Source organism: Corvus kubaryi, unplaced genomic scaffold, assembly GCF_017639235.1.
Source record: "Corvus kubaryi isolate FWS band 111438036 unplaced genomic scaffold, C.kubaryi_AGA036_p1.0 65481, whole genome shotgun sequence".
In the NCBI taxonomy this organism is placed as follows: Eukaryota; Metazoa; Chordata; class Aves; order Passeriformes; family Corvidae; genus Corvus; species Corvus kubaryi.
The window spans coordinates 6,880-23,960 of NW_024582039.1; the positions used below are offsets into that span (position 1 = coordinate 6,880).

Here is a 17,081-nt window from a genome sequence, read left to right on the forward strand (position 1 = left end):
CGAGCACAGCGTGTACCCGAGTCCCGCGGGCCCTGCACGCCGTCCCTCCCCGCACTGCCCAGACAGACATCCACGGGACCCTACGCGAGCTTCATAGTTACATGATGTCTTCTGAGGCTGCCTTTGCACACAGACGGGGTTTAATGCAAACGATAAAGGCCACATCCGGTCGCCAAGGAACTCGGCCGAAGGTTCAGTTTAGGTTGCAACTGCGGCAGGCTGCCGAGCTGGTCCAAGGTCAGGGTCCCGAGGTCCCCGCGCTGCTTCAGAGCGGAGGTGGCAGTCAGAGATCGGCCAGCACCAGCCCGTGACCCGAGAGCTCAAGTTCAACGCCCGCAGTGCTCAGCCGCCCGTGGCCGCTGCGCCCAGGCCACGCGGGGAGCCCGAGAAAACTTCCTCCGGCTCGAAACGGATTATTTAAGGTTGAAGTAACTAAAGACATGAGAAGCTGTGGCACAGATCTGGAGGGGAAAATAGTTTAACGATTCTCCACGTGTTGCTGTTAAATCTTTTCGTTATCATAACTGGCTATTTTTTTAAAGGCATAGGGGAAAATGAAAGTTCTTCTGTTCTGTTTAGCTATTAAAAGCCCATACAAGTTCAAAGGTAACAACGGAACACAGTGGACACAGAGTAAGGTTTGGGAGACTTATAAATCGAGTGGTTTTGTTTGCGTTCTCTGTTTGTCCTGGACAATATTTTTTTTCCTACAGCAAACACTAGCATGAGAAGCAACTTCCTATAGACACGATTACCATCGGCAAATTCTGGCGAGGGAGGAGATAAAAAGTCGGCGGGGGGGGGGGTCCTGTAAGAGACGGATACTAAGCAGACGCTAAAATCCTGTGCTAAAAGTTTGAGTGGAATCCTAACTGTGTTAAATCATGGTAAATGCACTTGACTAAATGAGATAATTTCAGGACTGTAAAAATAATAAAAGAAAAAAAAAAAAAACCACAACCTTTTCTTCTGGGGAGGCACAAACACGCCTGCAGCGGTGCTTTCTAGCTCATGTATTCTGCGGATTCCCGTGCAATGTGTCAACGGAAAATGCGACGTGACTCCGCGGGGCGCTGGCCACCCGCGGAAGCGCTGCCCAGGGAAGACAAGGACGGCCTCGCAGGCAGAGACGCCCGGCCAGAACGGCAGCTCCTCCTGCCCTGCCCGACAAGGAACTGAGCCTCGATGGGAACTGTTCTCCCTGGGCAAAGGAAGCGCCGGGCTGCTCGAGGCCTCCGCACGGTGCCCCGCACGGCCCCCGGGTTCGGGGGTGTGGGACGCATCCTGCCCCTTGTAAACTGGGTGGGTGCTCTCAGAGAACCGACCTTTGCTCATGAGATCATTTATTCCTGTGCATAATATCCTGCCGTGCAAGGCAATGCTGTTTCCTACACCCTTCACAAAGCAGCTCATTATAGAATTGAAGTTGTTGCTCATAAACCCGCCCAAAGAGTTTTTGGTGAACCGAGGGGCTCTCGCTGGAGCAGAGGTCTCGGCAGGGCTGAAGACCTCAAAGGGAGTCGCTGCGGCTGCACCGTGGTTTACTTTGATGCAATCGACCTCAAAAAGCTCCGAAACCCTGCGCTTTAGGTGTTCCTTACTTTCGCGTCCTTTTTGGAAAGGTCCTGACATGAGAGAAATTTTCACTGCATTTATTGAAAGAGGAAACACAACAGGACGTGGGAGTACACATAGAAAGATGTCCAGAGAAATAAAGTCCTTCGTTTCTCTGGACTTCTTTTTATAGCAACGTTTTCGCTAGGAAGTTGCTTTCAGGGACATAAAAGGGTGAGAAAATTGTTCTTCTACAAAACTTCCTTCTAATTACGGAGTGTTTTATGTCCTGAGAGTAAACACGGATTCGGCTTATAACCGAGAGAAACGTATTCACGCCTGGCTCACTTTTTAGCTGATTATGAAAGATTAATAGCAATTAAGCGGTCAGAGCTAATAAACATGAACTCGTCTATGCCATCCGGTTGTTGCCGTAATTATGGGCACTCGTTTGTCATTCCAAACCCCGCTTCCAGATACTGCCGATGATTATTAGACCTACAAAGTAGGGCTGCGGGTCGGGCGGCTGCTGCGGGACCTATCCCGCGACAGCCCAGCGATCCGGGGGACCCCGCCACCACCTGCCCGGGCTGCTCAGCAAGGACACCCCCAGAGCCCCGAAATGGTGTCAGCCCAGAGTTTCTCCTCCATGGCGGCTGCCTCTCCTCTCTCATGCGCCTGAGCCTCCGTAGGGACAGTAAACAGAGCCCCAGCTGTACGGTTTTCAGCGGCGTGGAGTTTCCGTGCCCTTCCCTGCGAAGCTGACACTTTTCCCAGCACCTTCTTGCCCTCCGCACCCAAGAGAGAGCTAAGTGTGCAATACACAACTGCGGAGCGACTGGAGTCAGTCCAGAGGGGTAGGGGTTGGGATTGTGGTTGAGGTTGCGGTTGGGGCTGTGGCTGGAGTTGGGAGTCGTCTTCGGAGCTTTCTCCACTTCCAGTACTTCGCGCTCCTTCATTTCCATCCCAGCTCAGTGCGAGAGTCTAGAGACACGACAGAAGGATTGGCCACCGTCTTGGGAAGTCACCACGAGAACAGCCGTCAGTGTAAGCAAACTCTGTGTTTTAACTAGGCTGCCTTACCACGACACGAACTGACACTGCACGGGGAGAAAAAGCCACATCTAATGAGTGCCAGGTTTACCATCTTGCGCTGCACACAGACCCGGTGCCTTTTCCTAGCCGGTAGCAATATCGGGGGGTTTGGGGGGGTGGGGGGGGGGGCCAATGGGGGACTAAAGGGAGGGTTCTCCCCGGGACCGAGAGTTCAGTGAAGCCAGGGGGGACTCCTTTTCCCGTGTAACAAAGCCCTTCTACTCTATATATCGCCGGGAAGAAGGGAGGTGGGGAGGATGGAATACAAAGACTGTGTTGGGGTTTCCCCCTTCTTGCAGACGCAACAATGAGCTGGAGAAGGTCTCGCTGTGGATCCGGTGAGACCCCTGTCCGTGGCTGTAAAAAGGGCCCCTGCCCGCGGCCTCAAAAGGTCCAGTGGTACTCGGCTGGCCTTTTTGAAGCTGCGGGCAGGAGGAAGGGGGGGGGATGAAAGCAACGGGGGCCCAGGTTGGTCCGGAGGGGCATCACCGCCGCTCGTCAGCCCAATCTCCCCCCGCTCCAGCGCCGGGGCCGTGGCGGGGCGGGAGCGCGGCGGCGGGGCGGGGGTGGGAGTAGAGGGTGGGGGAGCCGTCGGTGCGGACCGGGGGGCTGCGAGGCGAAAGGGGCAGTGCGGGCAGCGGGAGAGTCACATGTTCCGACGGCAGCCTATGAGCAGCCCCCCGGGCTGAGGCAAACTAATCTGGGGCCGGCCGCCCCCACCCCGGTCCCCCCTCCCAACCTGGACTTCGTTTTTATAAACGTACCGCCAGGATCCAACCTGTTGGAGGCAAATAACCATCCGCATCATGCCCGGCCGGGGACCGAGCCGCCGCCGCCGCCGCCCGCGATGTGCAAGGCCATGAGCAAAGCAGCGAGCTGGGAGATGGACGGACTGCGCGGCGACAGCAGCGGCGGCGGCGGCGGCGGAGGCGGCGGAGCCCCCGGGCAGTGCCGTAATTTTCTCTCCTCGCCCGTTTTCGGGGCGGCGCACACGGGCCGAGCGGCCGCCGCCGCCGCCGCTGCCGCCGCCGCCTCGGGTTTTGCCTACGCCGGCGGAGGGGAGCGCTCGGGGGCGGCTGCGAGGCCCGACGCCCAGACCAAGGACTGCCCGGGCTCAACCACGCCGGCTGCCGCCCCCGCGCTGGGCTATGGGTATCACTTTGGCAATGGATACTATAGCTGCAGGATGTCCCACGGGGTTGGGATACAGCAAAACGCCCTGAAGTCTCCCCCCCATGCCTCCATTGGCGGCTTTCCCGTGGAAAAGTACATGGACGTCTCCAGCTTGACCAGCACGAGTGTCCCCGCCAATGAAGTCTCCTCCAGGGCAAAGGAAGTGTCCTTCTACCAGGGCTATACAACCCCCTACCAGCACGTTCCTGGGTACATAGACATGGTCTCAACGTTTGGCTCTGGGGAACCGAGACACGAAACATACATATCAATGGAGGGCTATCAGTCTTGGACTCTGGCTAATGGCTGGAATAGTCAGGTTTACTGTGCCAAAGATCAGACACAGAGCTCACACTTCTGGAAATCGTCCTTTCCAGGTACGAGAGGGGGAGAAATGGTCTGAGCAGAACTCTCCCGCGCCTTCTCCGCCTTCCCGTCCCCTCCCCCGCCCCCCCGGGCTGCAGGGGCGGCCTGCCGACCTGGACAAGCTGCACAGACACGCATAGAGCAGGGTGGGGGCGGTGGATTTTCTCTTTTTCTCACTCCCCCCTCGGCCGCCCACCCCCGAGAAAATCCTCACCCTCAGCTTTCCATACCCGCGGGACTGACCCCAGAACCTCCGCGCCACCAGCGCCAGGGCACCGGACGCCCGACCCGCGAGCGCCGGGGCGGCCTCGGGCTCCTTCTCCCGCTGCTTCCCTCGGTGGCAGGGTTTGTAGTCGCGTTTGAAGTTTGCAGGACGGTGCTCGAAGGCTTGCTCTCCTCTGCCTCTCCGGCTGGCGACTGATGCGGCGGCCCCAGAGCACTTAAGAGACTGCGAGTAGTGAGGGCACAGAGGCACAAACCACATGCAAACAAACCCGGGAAACTCTCACCAACGCGATTTCTGTGTGTGCGCTGCCAGCACTGACCCGCTCTCAGCCCCCCAGCCAATGCCCCCGCCGCCCTGAATGCTCGGTTAGCGATGCATGCCTGAAAAGTGATGACAGTCCATCAAAGTTTTGGTGGTGCTTTACTAGAGTGCAAATAATGTGGCAGTGTAAATAATAATAAACTGTAAACAACCCGGCATTATTTATTTGCCCATGAAAACCAGTGCCCAACAAGTATCGGTTAAGCTTTAAACGCCTGTAATAAAATTCTAATTTTTCACATAATGTCTTTTACAATAGGGGACGTTGCACTAAACCAGCCCGATATGTGTGTCTACCGGCGTGGGAGAAAGAAGCGAGTGCCGTATACAAAACTGCAGCTTAAAGAACTCGAGAATGAATATGCCATTAACAAGTTCATTAACAAGGACAAGAGGCGAAGGATATCCGCAGCCACAAACCTGTCTGAGAGACAAGTTACCATTTGGTTTCAGAACAGGAGGGTGAAGGATAAGAAAATAGTCTCCAAACTGAAAGACAACGTATCCTGATACATTAGTTGTGGACAGCGATGAAAATATAAACTCAATTTACAACCAGCTGAAGACTTTTGGAAAGACTTGAAAATATATTTAATTTTTTTTTTGGTCCTTCCAGCGGTGGCGAAATTTCGGGAATTTTTTTCCGTGAAAGTCAGCGTTTTTCTCTCAGTGTAAGGGAGTGTTGACAAGCCTTGAACTGAATTATAGTTTCTTCATTTTGAAAATAATAATAACATTAATATTAATTATATTTTCTGTTCTTCCCTCTAGGCCAGTATAAACGAATTTAAATATGTTGAACGGTAACAGTTATAACTTTTTTTTATACTTCATTATTCCTCGGGGGGGGGGGTATTCTGTGATTTTTTTCTCTGAGCAATAGCCAGTGCCAAAAAGTGTCAGTTTTGATTTGGTATCGTAAACTTCAAAACACGCCGAGTGAAAAAAAAAGTAAATCAATCGGAAATGCAAGAAAGCCGGAATACGGACCCGTGGCAGCACCCGGCTTCTGCCAAACCTGCCTAGTCCATTGGGACCCGGAGAGAATTGAGTGGAAGGTTACTGGCTGCAGCAGAATTTTTAATTGCTTTTTCGAGGGAGGGAGAACCTCTCTGAGCTCTTGAGGGGCGCAGAGTCGCAGGCATGTCCCATCGCGCTTCCCGCTGCTGCAGGTTTGGGGTTGAGGTTGGGTTTGTGGGGTTTTTCCGCCGCAGTTTCGTTTTCAGTGCAAGGAGTCCATACTGCCGGGTTGAAAAGGGAGACCCGGTTGAAAAAGGGAAGAGGTTGTGTCCCGGGCGGGCGCTGCCGGACGGGGGCTGCGATGCTGAGCGCTCCGCGGAGGCGCAGACCGCGGCGCCTCGGGGCAGCGCTTTCAGCATGACGGACTGCCCATCTCGCCCTGCAGCCAGAGGAGAGGCTGCCCCTACAGAGGTGTGTATGGACCTGCACAGACCTGGCGGAAAATGTCCTCTCTACCCTGCTTGTCTGGACCAGCGCAAGACTCTTCTCCTTCCTCCCACCCAAAAAAAGTCCTTGTTGGACCAGCGAAGTTCATTATTAGCTTTTAATTTACAAAACTAAACGGGTGTTAATGACAGAAGCAATAAATAAGGAAATTCAAAAGATGCCATAATTTATACGGGCCGAAGGCTAAGATTTTGTCGATTTTTTTATTCTTTTAAACCTAGTGTGCATGTTATGATATACACAGGGTGATCAGACACGCTAATCAACAACTAGGAGAGAGAAACGGTATCCTCTCTGTTAATGTGCCTCGTCTAATTATTAAAATGTGTTCCAAACTAGTACTATTTATTATAACATACTATTGCTCTAAACACTTTGATTATCCTTGTATGTGGTAAGACATACTATAAGCCTATTTCTCCATAAACCATTTTTTAAAAATTTGTCTCAAGGTCCGCTTTTACTCTGTGTTGGAAATACAATCTGGACTTCCAAACTGTTAATGATGTTGCAAATCTTTTTCTGAACGTCTTTAATAAAACGATTTCTTTTCGCTATACATAAAAAGAGAGAAAGAAATTCGCTTTCTTTTGCCGCAAGGGGTTTCACGGGCTCCAGGTTTGCCTGGGATCCTATCGGGGACACTTACAGGACGCCGTTCCTGGGAAGTGAGAGGTAGATACAATGAGACGCGCATCAAAGGATGAAGAAGAGTATCCGAGAGTGCCTGGTCGATAGGAAAGGGGTTTTGGGAGAAAGAAATGTTGCCGGCGAGGAATACAGGGCGTGGGAAGCAGGCGAAAGGCTGTCTCTCCTTCTTCCTCCGAGCCCTGCTCTGCCTGCCCGGTGTCTGGCGGCCGAGGGCGGCCCGCCGCCCCTTTGTTCTCCATTTCCAAAACGTCCCGGCACTTGCCGCTTCCCCGGCGGCCGGGCGGCTGGGCCGGAGAGATGCCCCTCCGTTTTCTCCGCAACCGGCTGGCTCCATCGCGGGGTTATCTTCCGTCTCCTTCGCCCTCTTCCTTCCCCTTTCTACTCCGCTTGCACGCTCATGGCTTTTGTTTTCCCTGAACGGACGAAAAAAGTTCATTTCGGAGCAGTTCAGATTCTATCGCAAAGTGCATTTCTGTTTAATTCTATTATAAAAGAACACTTGTGATGCACATCATTTACGTGCCTGGAACAGCCCTCTCTGCTGATGCAACCTTGTTTTCTCCGAATGTTTTAAATTCTTGTCTTCTCCCCCTTGGCACCCCCACTCATCCACACATACTGCCATTAATTCTACAGAGGTTTTTCCTCCCACCGAGTCTCCCTGCAGACAGAAGGCCGGGCACTGCCAGAGCTGTTTTGTTTCCCGGCTGCGGAGCCATCGCGGGCTGTTCTCTTCCTCCTTCCAGGCTTAACCTTTGGCTTTGCCGGGCTCCGTGCTTTCAGAAGGCGCAGCTTTGCCGCGGCCAAAGCCGCCTTCCCTGGGCAGAAGGAAACCCGAACTGTCTGGCAAATCGGTACCAGATGGAAAGGAGTCGCCTCGTAGTTTCGTAAGAATGTGCAGAATCATTAAGAAGCCCGCAGCTACAGGCCGGAGGAAAGTGAGGCACACATCTGCCCGTCTGCCTACCGGTTCAGATTAAAAGGGTTTTCCAAGCCTGGAGTTGGGGCATTGGTGAGCCTTATTCAAAACCTCCGTGGCCACAGCTTGGACTCTTCCAGGACATCAGTTACACGTGGGCCCGGGGCCGGGCTGCAGCCGCATAGCCCCAGCTGTAGTCGGCCACGGCTGTAGTCCGTGTTTAGAGAAAAGGGTATGATGATTCGCCTGAAATGTAGCGCACGTTATTGCAGATAATTAACATGTACCTCGACAAACTGAATTGCAAATGCACAGTGGCGCAGTGATGCATTTCTTGGCTCCTGTCAGGCAGCGCTATTTCCCAGCCATGTCTGAGGCAATCCTGCCATCTCCTGGACAACCCCTGGCATAGGCAGGAGAAACCATCTCCTCGCTTCAGGCGCTGCGTTTCCGAGTGATAAATGAGCGAGGGAGGCAGTTCGGTCGCATGCAGAGAACCCTACGTCTGTAAACTGGAAGAATATGCCAGTGAAATTACAGCCTGTGGTCAGCTCTGATGTCCAGGCCTATCCGGATGCCTATTCAAAAACCAAGGGGAAAAAAAAAAAGAGCGGAAAAGAGGAAAGGAGCGTGTGAAAGCAGGCCTCCGGGTCGCCCTGTTCCTCAGTGGTGATATTTCCTGTACAGACACAGGCGGGGGGACACCCGCGGCATTAACACACCGCCCCCCAAACCAGCAGCCGGCTGTGGCTGGAAAAAGCAGCACAAATCCGTACGAGGCTCTCCCTCCACTCCGCTCCGCTCCCCTCGGCTCCGAGGCCAGCTGCCTCTGGAACAAGATGTTTCTGTAAATGTTTTTCCATGTAGATTTAAACATTTTCCGCAACTGTGAGCGTCTCCAGCTATTCCAGGTTTTGATCTTCTTTTTTTTTTTTTTTTCTGCATTAATTAGCAATTACAAATGAGTTGAATATTAATTGAAAGCTCTGTTTTCTCTAGCCCCATAAAAGTTAGTTTGAAGTGTCACCTTTCTTTCCGGTAACTGGGAACTCACATCCATTCCTTGTGTTTATTGCAGACAAAAATATAGCCTTTGAACTGAATGTTCCTTTTCTCTTCCAAGAACCGAAAATCAGAGTCAGCTTTTTCATAAAAAGGGATTATGAAAAAAACTTATACCCATCTTCTTAGGGAACACAAAGTCAGAATACAAGCCACCTAATAAGAGGGAGATTCAATTGGTAGACATAACTCAAACAATAAAAATTAAAGGCAGTGGTCAGCAATATCCTCCAGCGGTGCTTGTGTGGTCCTGTGTGGTCTAGGAGAGAGCAATCATTTAAAGATTTTTTTTTCCAAGGCAATGAAATTACTGCAGAATTTCCCTCAATTTCCCATTAAACAGAAAGATGAATTTGATTAGGAGAATGTCAAGAAGGGCAGCGTCTCTGATCTCGCCTTAGAAATAAAACCAAGATTAAAAGTGTGATTAAGAGGATAATAACAGGGAAAATTAACCCTACATGCTAACTAGGTTCAAATTTTTAACCGAGGTAATGAAAGTGGCAAAGTCCGGGCATTAAGGCTTCGCTTGACGCCGGACTCGCACACGCTAGGGGAGATCTTCTTGGGAAAGAGGCCGAGGACAGAAACGCCCGGTGCGGGTGGCCGATCGGCTTCCAGAGTGTCCCGCGGGTTTGTGGGGCGGCGGGGCAGGGAGCGGCCGGGAGCGCGGAGCCGATGGGTACTCCACTCCTTCCCGAGCCTTCCAGCTCCTTGCCAGTGTCTTTGGGTGCAGCATACGAGGTCTTGCATCTTCTCGGTGGGAAGAACACTGTCTCGCGATCCTCACGGTTTGGGAAAGGACATGAGCAATCTCCTGAGAGGATGCTCTCAGATATGATTTTAATTACTCTGGGGCAATGGGGAAATGAGAGAGATAACGGAATAAATGGGCTCTTGTTTGATCAGTCAAAAATGTAAAAATATGTGTAACTCCCCAAAATAACACAGTAATAAAGCAGTGAGGGATAATTTTCTTCTCATGAGAGAAAAATCCCTCACACACAGCCTGGAACATAGCAGCGGACGACCCAGCTGAGGCTGACTGTCTCCTCTGCCCGCCGTTGCATTCACACCCTCTCTGCTGAAGACCAGACCCTGGCATTTTCTTTCTTGAAGCCTTTCGATTTTATTTATTTATTATTTGTTTCATCTCAGAGGGTTGCTCAAGTAATTCCGTGTTGTTGCTGTTGTTATTCTCTGTTGATGTTTGTTTGACTGTATTTTAAAGACAAAACAGACTCCGAGTTTTAGAAGCATTGCTCGCCTAGAAGCGCTTCCAAGTGAAGATGAAAGGCAAAAGGGGTAAAAACGGCAGACGTGCGGACCTAAGAGAATACTCGTCATTTGTGTGCCAGAATGACTATCCCGGTAATATCCGATCGATTAAGACTTTATTTGCACGCATATGCAGATGCATATCATGCATTTAGGGGCAGAAGTAGATACGTGTGCCCTAAACATTCACATCTCATAGACATCACAAGTTATTTCCAGTCCTCGGTGCTCACTCTTACCGTGGGTATCGTTCTGGCCAGGAGGGTGCTGCCAGCCGGCGGGTACTGCCAGCCGGGGGACACCGCCGGCACGGGGGCTGCACCCGGGGCTGCCCTGTCCTCTCGGCAAATGTTTGTTTTCCTCTCATCTCCCCGCTGGCGCCGCAGCTCTGCCAACCCGCCCCGGCCACTTTTATAGAACCGGAGACCATGGTTTCCCCTCCCCCTTGCGAGCTCGATATTTTCATATTTCAAGTGTTATCATAAGACTTTTAAAATGTGGGGGTGAAGAGAAAGAAAAAAAAAGGGGGGGGAAGGGGGGGCTCTGTGGCTCGGTCGCTGGAGGCGGTGCTGAAATTACCGGCTTTGAAGAACCTGTCTGCAAAGTTTCGTCCAATCGTTTCAGGCTTTCCGCTTATTCCCTGTTGTAACTAAATACCGCTGTAAGAACAGCTGAAGTCCTTTGTTGGAAATGTGTGATCGCAGTCTCTACAGATCTGGCTACGTTGGTTCTCTCTTGAATTTGCAATCTCCAGATTCCTTTTATTTTCCTAATTTGCGGGCTAATGGCAGTCAATTGGCGGCTCTGCCCACCATTTCCTACCCCCGGAGCTCGATCCCCTGGACTTGCTCAAGTTCGTGCGCAGCCCAGCCGCAGAGCCACGCGTTCGGCGGCGCGGCGCAGCCTTACCTCCCCGGCTCCGTTCCAATCAACATCAGCTCCAACGGCAACAAGGAGTGCCTGGAAGACAACAATAAATATTACGCCCACGATGCGAGCTCCAAACAAGAGGAGAGATGCAGGCAGAGGCAATCTTTTGCAAATGAACCAACTGTTACTCACACAGCCAACTTAAAGCCCGTCAAGTATGACCACTCGAGCCTGCAGAGAAGTTTGCATGGCTCGGCTGCTCTTTTTGAAGTGAATTCCTGCAATTCAAGCTTAAAGGAGGACATCAAGAATTCCGTCAACTTGAACCTGACAGTTCAGCCCTCAGCAGTCCAGTCATGCCTCAGACCTTCAGTGCAGGATGGTATGCCTTAAATATCTCCCTTTAGTTAGAAGCGACCTAGCTATACGTTCTTTTTAAGAGATGCCTGTAATTACTTTGTAACCCTCTCTGTAACTCTTTCGGAGCGAAAATCGCTTAAACTGACTCGGAGGTTAGATAGAAATTGTGCTGTCAAATGTGCTTTGCCCAATTTTCTGACCTAATTTAGCTCTGTTATTTTGCGGGGCTTTTTTTCATATTCCTATATTTGCATATCCAGACTTGATCCACTAAATTATCCACGTGTTTGTTGTAGGTTTGCCTTGGTGTCCCACCCAGGGGAGATCAAGAAAGAAACGGAAACCATACACAAAACAACAAATTGCTGAATTGGAAAACGAGTTTCTCCTCAATGAGTTTATTAACCGACAGAAGAGGAAAGAACTATCAAGCAGACTGAATTTAAGCGATCAGCAAGTTAAAATTTGGTTTCAGAACCGGAGGATGAAAAAGAAAAGAGTAGTAATGCGAGAGCAGGCTCTTTCTATGTACTAGAGCAGAGTCCGCCCGTTCCTGCATGAACTTGTGCCCGGAGTGTTCACCCCTAGAGTAGAGCGTACGCGCCAGTGAAACGCGGGGAGCGTGTCTTTTTACCACTCGAAACGCGTAGGATCCCTGCGTAAGTAGGCAACGCTGAGTTCTTAGCCAAGATGAAGAAGACGAGCCGGACCAGCATGGAAACATGTATTATCAGCTTTTTACCTTTCTTTCTCCATTTATATAGATTTTCTCCTGCATCTTACCCTCTCTTTCCCCGGAGAACAAGCGGTGCTAAACTAAGATCGATTTATTTTATCTGTATGTAAACACCATTTTGCAGCAAAATAAAGGAATAACGCCTAGTAAAGACTTCAGCTCTGTGAGTCCCGGCCGCTCCCTTCATCTGCTGCCCTGCACGCCAGGGCAAGCCTGCGGCGCCGGCTTGTTTTGTGGTTTGGAGTAACCTGCTCGAGCAGCGATGGGGAAAGTGGTTAGCAAATAAACCTTTTTCTTCAGTCTTTTTTTTTTCCCCTTTCCACCCTCCCCCCGCCAGCCCCCGGAGCCGCAGATCCGACCGCAGCCCGGCGGAGAGTGCACGTGACAGCCGCGCAAGGCCCGCGCGTAACCTGAGCGCCGGCTCCGCGGTGGCCGCTCGGCTCCGCTCCGCTGGCGGCGGCCCGCCCCGACGGCAGAGCACGGCCGGGAGGCCCCTGTGCGCCCGCCGGCGGGGCCGCCGCCCCCGGGCCGCGGGCAGGGCTGCTCCACGGGCACGGCCGAGAGGTTTCTCTCTCGGGAAAAAGCTCCCCTCTGCCCCTCGCCGTGCGCCAGCCGCCTCCGGGGCAGCGCGGCGTCCCGCGGCGGCGCAGGGGCCCGCGGAGTCGGGCGCCGGGGCCTCCCCAGGTGGCCGGGCCGGGCCTTGCCCTTCCAGCGCTCCTGACTTTGGCCTTGTCCAAGGGCTGCCCCAAACAGGCGAAAGACAGCGGGCGGTGCCGGGGCAGAGGCACAGGCTCGGCGCGGCTGGGGGAGGCTGGGGCCCACGTCTCACCCCGAGGTGCTGCAGGCACAGGAGACGGGACAACACGGAGGTTTTGGTGGGATTGATTGTTTCACCAGTCAGTCCCCATGGCCGTTTCTGCACAGATTTTTATGAGGGAAAAGTGAGAACCGGTTCGGGGTTTGCCCAGGTATAGACCTCAGAGGATAACCCAACCAGAGGGGCTGGTAGCAGTGTCTGAGCCTTTTGATCATGGTTTTGGGACGAGAATGAAATCGATTTTCCCCGCATCTTGATGAGAGGCTTTCTTTGCCGAGAGCCGCCGGCCTCTGCAGCACCAAAGCAGTCAGACTGGCCAGAGCTCCAGTGCCTGAGGAAACTACACATTGCCCTAGCCTGATACCTCAGCATATAAATTCTAAAAGAAAAATCTCACGGATTTTTAGGTCCGTATTAAAATGCCACCTAAGTCTTCGTTTCTCAACGAAGAGCGTTTCCACGCCTCCCAACGGTAATAATAATTAGGCTGGCAGAGGCTTCCTTCTTTTCTGGAATGTAAAGTAGGCTGAGATATGGTTGTTCGTGGCGTATACAACAAGGCTAAACAACCGCAGGGAACGGCACAAAGCTGTTACCTACTTACACAGGGCTATAGCCTTCCCGAAGGCAATAAACCCATTATTTCATAGTCATATTTGAACTTCGCTCCTACTCACTCCTGTCCTTGCAAGTACTGCTCACGAGGGCACGGTAGTCCAGATGATTTTGGAGATAAATCCCGGATTCCTAGGCGGGCAGAGATGAAGCCATTTTCCCGAAAGCTTTCCAGTGAGCCCCAAAGGTAACGCTCGGGTGGTGTTTCGGGGGGAGAAGGAAAACCAGCCCAAAGCATTTGTCGCCGCTCTTACCGCATTGCCCTATGCAGACAAAACCCTACCTCGCTCATGGCGGGGTGGCTGCTAGTAGGAAAGCGGGGACGAAGCCTCGCCGGGTGACAGCTCCCCGGGGGCAAGGGATGCACACCTAACCATCTAAAGCCACAGGAACCACTCCTTGGTCCCTCCAAATCTTCAATACGTTCATCCTCTGTGCTGGGAGTTGACGCATTGCGGACAATAAGGGTCTCTTCATCCAGTGGCATTGCCTAATTAAAAAAACTAGGAGCAACCCCAATGATGCAAGCCAGGAGAAAAGCAAAAACCAGATAAAGCCCCTTTTCTTACCCTCTCCTGCAGTACTACTCAGACGGCTACAGTCCATGAGAAATGGACCCCTTACAGTGTTCTTCCCTATCCTAGTCTTCCCCAGTACAACCCGTCTCTTTATTACATGGGTGATGTGAAATCCGAAGAGGAACCTCGGGTGAAAATACGTGAAAGGCAATATATTATTTATTAAACGCATCTGATCCACGATGATGGCTTATTGTGAAGCTCCTAGTCTAAATCGCCTACGGAGAGAGAAAAGACAGAGGAGGTAGGATCTAAATTGCAGTTTGCTGAGAAAGTATTTGTATTATATATCTCTGTACGTGTCTGTGTATCTATAGATGCACTTATTTCAGCAGTGCCCGTTGTGTGTAACCGTGTGTGCACACTCAGACGTACGTGTTTGTGGGCTCACACTGCACACGGACACATCGGCGGTAGAAAATGCTGCATGATTTCATCACGAGTGCCCGTACTACAGGTTTCATCCCTTCCTCTGAAGCAGTGGGCGAGGATGGTGGTTCGGGCGTGGGAGGCACACACACGCGTGGCAGAGCTGCAGACGCGGGGCGCGCCCTGCCTGTGTGGCTCTGCCTGTGCACACCCACCCGAGCTGTCCCCTGGGCACATGTGTGCACAAGCGTGTGCGACACGCCGGGTGGGCGTGCAGGAGATGCACCCGTGTGAGGTGGATGTACTCCACGCCCTTCGACTGGATTATTTCGGGTGTCTTATCAGGTGCCCCTTGTACCGGCTTCGCGGGTGTATGCGGGGCGGGATGGAGCAGCGGGCACCCGCTTGCTGCGCCCACGCCCGCGTCCCTCCGCAGCATGCAGGAGACGGTCCATCCCTTTATTTACTCAAACATCTTTGCATTTCCACGGCAGCCTAAACATGATAAAGCCCTTCCGAGGAGGCTCTCCATTCCTCCTCGTTTGATAAGGCTGCAAACGCAACTCGGCTTGCTGGGAATGGCTCTGGATGCCTTTGTGCTTCCTAAAAGAGCATAAATAATTAAAGTTTGGCAGAGAGGAAAAGCTTTCTTGCAGAACTGTAGTGGCAATAAATGAAATGACTCAGAATCTCTTCTCCAGTCGGTTTTTACGAGAGCTGCCAGACAGTGTCTGTTCACGTTCTCCAGATACTAGGGGCGCCATAACAAAGTTAAGGTCAAGTTAGTGTCTTATCTTGGGTGGCACAAAAATACCGCATCTTCTCCAGCCGGACCGGGTATATTTTTAAGCCCAAATGTTACGCAAGTCGCCTTAATTTCCACGGAGAGCATTTGGAAATGTCTCTTGGACCTGAATACTTGGTGATTCCAGGCAACGATTGCAGATGTTTCAAGACGCCTAACGGTAAAGTATTCGCCTGACTGTGTACACGATTTGCATTTATGTTTCGATGCTGCTTAATCTGCGTAAGGGAAAAAAAAAAAAAAAAAAAGTGGGGGGGGGAGGGGGAGTTGTGGTGGTGGTGTTATTGTAATGTTCAGAGCTGGGCTGGGACCGACCCCAGGGTGAAAACGGTCTGGCAGGCGAGGACCCCCAGCTCTGCCTTATCCCAGCGGGGTCTCTGCTGTGATATTGGTCTCACATTCCCCAAATTAGATCGCTTCTTAAAGGACTGTTTTATAAAAGGGCTTTCGTACTTACAAATCGTCGCTATGTCTTTGAACTTGAATTAGTTGAAACCGGCTGGTTCCTGCGCCAAAATTTAATTGATGCTAGGCTTGTTGCATCGAAAAGAAGGTGAAGGATTCTGGCTAAGGCGTAATTAGTTGTTTGAACGGTAAAGAAAATGAAGATCCATAGGTTTCCAGAACCATCTCTCCTGACGAGATAGGCGATCAGAAACCTTGGGGGGGGGGAGCACAATCCAAACGGAGCCCTGCCATGCTTTGCTGCAAGGTCCAGGGTAATTAGTGACACAGGAGCCATTTTAACTGCGCAGACATCATTTTTGGGAGGTTGTTTTTCTGTTGCAGCAGAATCAAGAGGGCTCGAAAGTCGATTAAGGGAGGGAATCGTGGTTCTGTGCTTTGATTTCTAGTGATAACTAGCAACTTGCGAGAGTCTATCTGCTGGGAGCAATGTGTGGCGTTTGAGGTGTTTTGCGAGTGAGGCACCAAAGCAAAAAAGAAAAGAAAAACTGTACAAAGAAAAGGAAAGAAAGGGGCGGCGGGGGGGGGGCGGAGGGGGGGTGGGGTGGGGTGGTTAGGAATGAGCTCCATAATATCTGCCTGGCTTTGGTATTTTTTATTTTCAGAAAGGGCAAGCTGGGCTGCAGCATGGAAGCCCCTTGGGTAGCCCTCGACTGCTCTGGGGAGCCAGGGGATGCAGGAGGGGCCGTGGCGGTGGCGGCGGCGGGGCGGGGGGCAGGGTGCGGGGCGCAGCCCGGGCTGCGGGGCTCCCGCCCCCGGAGCCTCTCCGCATCGCGTAGCCGGGGGCGAGCAGGAGGCGCCTGTCGCAGCGGAGCCGAGTCCACAACGGGCACGGCAGCCTCGAGGAGCCGGGGAGCCCGCGGGCCTTCTCCCCTGCTGCCCGGAGCGCTCTGGGGCCGGTTCCCCACCTGCCGGGCTCTCCGCTTGCTATGGGACCTGGAGGCTGCCTTTGTGGAGGTGATGTGGGGCCTGGCGACTTGCCGGAGCCTCCGCCCGGGGATTGCCGGGCTGTCCGGAGGCGTCCGTGCTCGGCGTGGGGAGCTCGCCCAGATTTCGGGTTTATTTCAAGTGACATGTGGTGGAGCTAACCTGGCTATGCTGTACAGTGGCAGAAAAAAGCCATTCCCATAGAGAGCTGGCAAATGTTTCTGGAATGAGGAATTTGGTCGAGCATAGGGCTATTGCTGGCATGTATTTATTCCCTTCTCTTTTCAGCCTTTGCGGCCCTGTTTATGCTTGCCTATACAAAATCATATTTCAAGGAAAAAAGGAAAATTGGCAAAAATGAGCCCTCGAAGGCAGGGCGGGAGCGGGGCTGGCGGCTGCTGTACGTGTCGCCTGCTCCCAAGTCTTG

General features: G+C 52.3%; 2 protein-coding genes across 2 annotated transcripts; both read left to right on the forward strand.

The window, feature by feature from the left end:
* Window positions 1-3,496: 3,496 nt before the first annotated feature.
* On the forward strand, window positions 3,497-5,678 carry LOC121673532 (homeobox protein Hox-D13). Its single transcript, XM_042046894.1, has 2 exons — window positions 3,497-4,199; window positions 4,995-5,678. Exons 1-2 carry the CDS (start codon window positions 3,497-3,499, stop codon window positions 5,243-5,245), a joined length of 954 nt encoding a protein of 317 aa, XP_041902828.1. The 3' UTR covers window positions 5,246-5,678.
* A 5,049-nt stretch (window positions 5,679-10,727) lies between these two features.
* Window positions 10,728-12,382, forward strand: LOC121673533 (homeobox protein Hox-D12). Its single transcript, XM_042046895.1, has 2 exons — window positions 10,728-11,364; window positions 11,639-12,382. Exons 1-2 carry the CDS (start codon window positions 10,803-10,805, stop codon window positions 11,875-11,877), a joined length of 801 nt encoding a protein of 266 aa, XP_041902829.1. The 5' UTR covers window positions 10,728-10,802; the 3' UTR covers window positions 11,878-12,382.
* The last annotated feature ends 4,699 nt before the right edge of the window (window positions 12,383-17,081 follow it).

What these genes read in the sequence shown, in the direction of transcription:
- LOC121673533 (XM_042046895.1), top strand. Translation starts at nt 10,803, where the DNA reads ATGTGTGATCGCAGTCTCTACAGATCTGGCTACGTTGGTTCTCTCTTG. An exon ending in CAGACCTTCAGTGCAGGATG is followed by an intron (nt 11,365 to 11,638) that starts GTATGCCTTAAA and finishes TGTTTGTTGTAG; the next exon opens with GTTTGCCTTGGTGTCCCACC.
- LOC121673532 (XM_042046894.1), top strand. Translation starts at nt 3,497, where the DNA reads ATGTGCAAGGCCATGAGCAAAGCAGCGAGCTGGGAGATGGACGGACTG. An exon ending in CTGGAAATCGTCCTTTCCAG is followed by an intron (nt 4,200 to 4,994) that starts GTACGAGAGGGG and finishes CTTTTACAATAG; the next exon opens with GGGACGTTGCACTAAACCAG.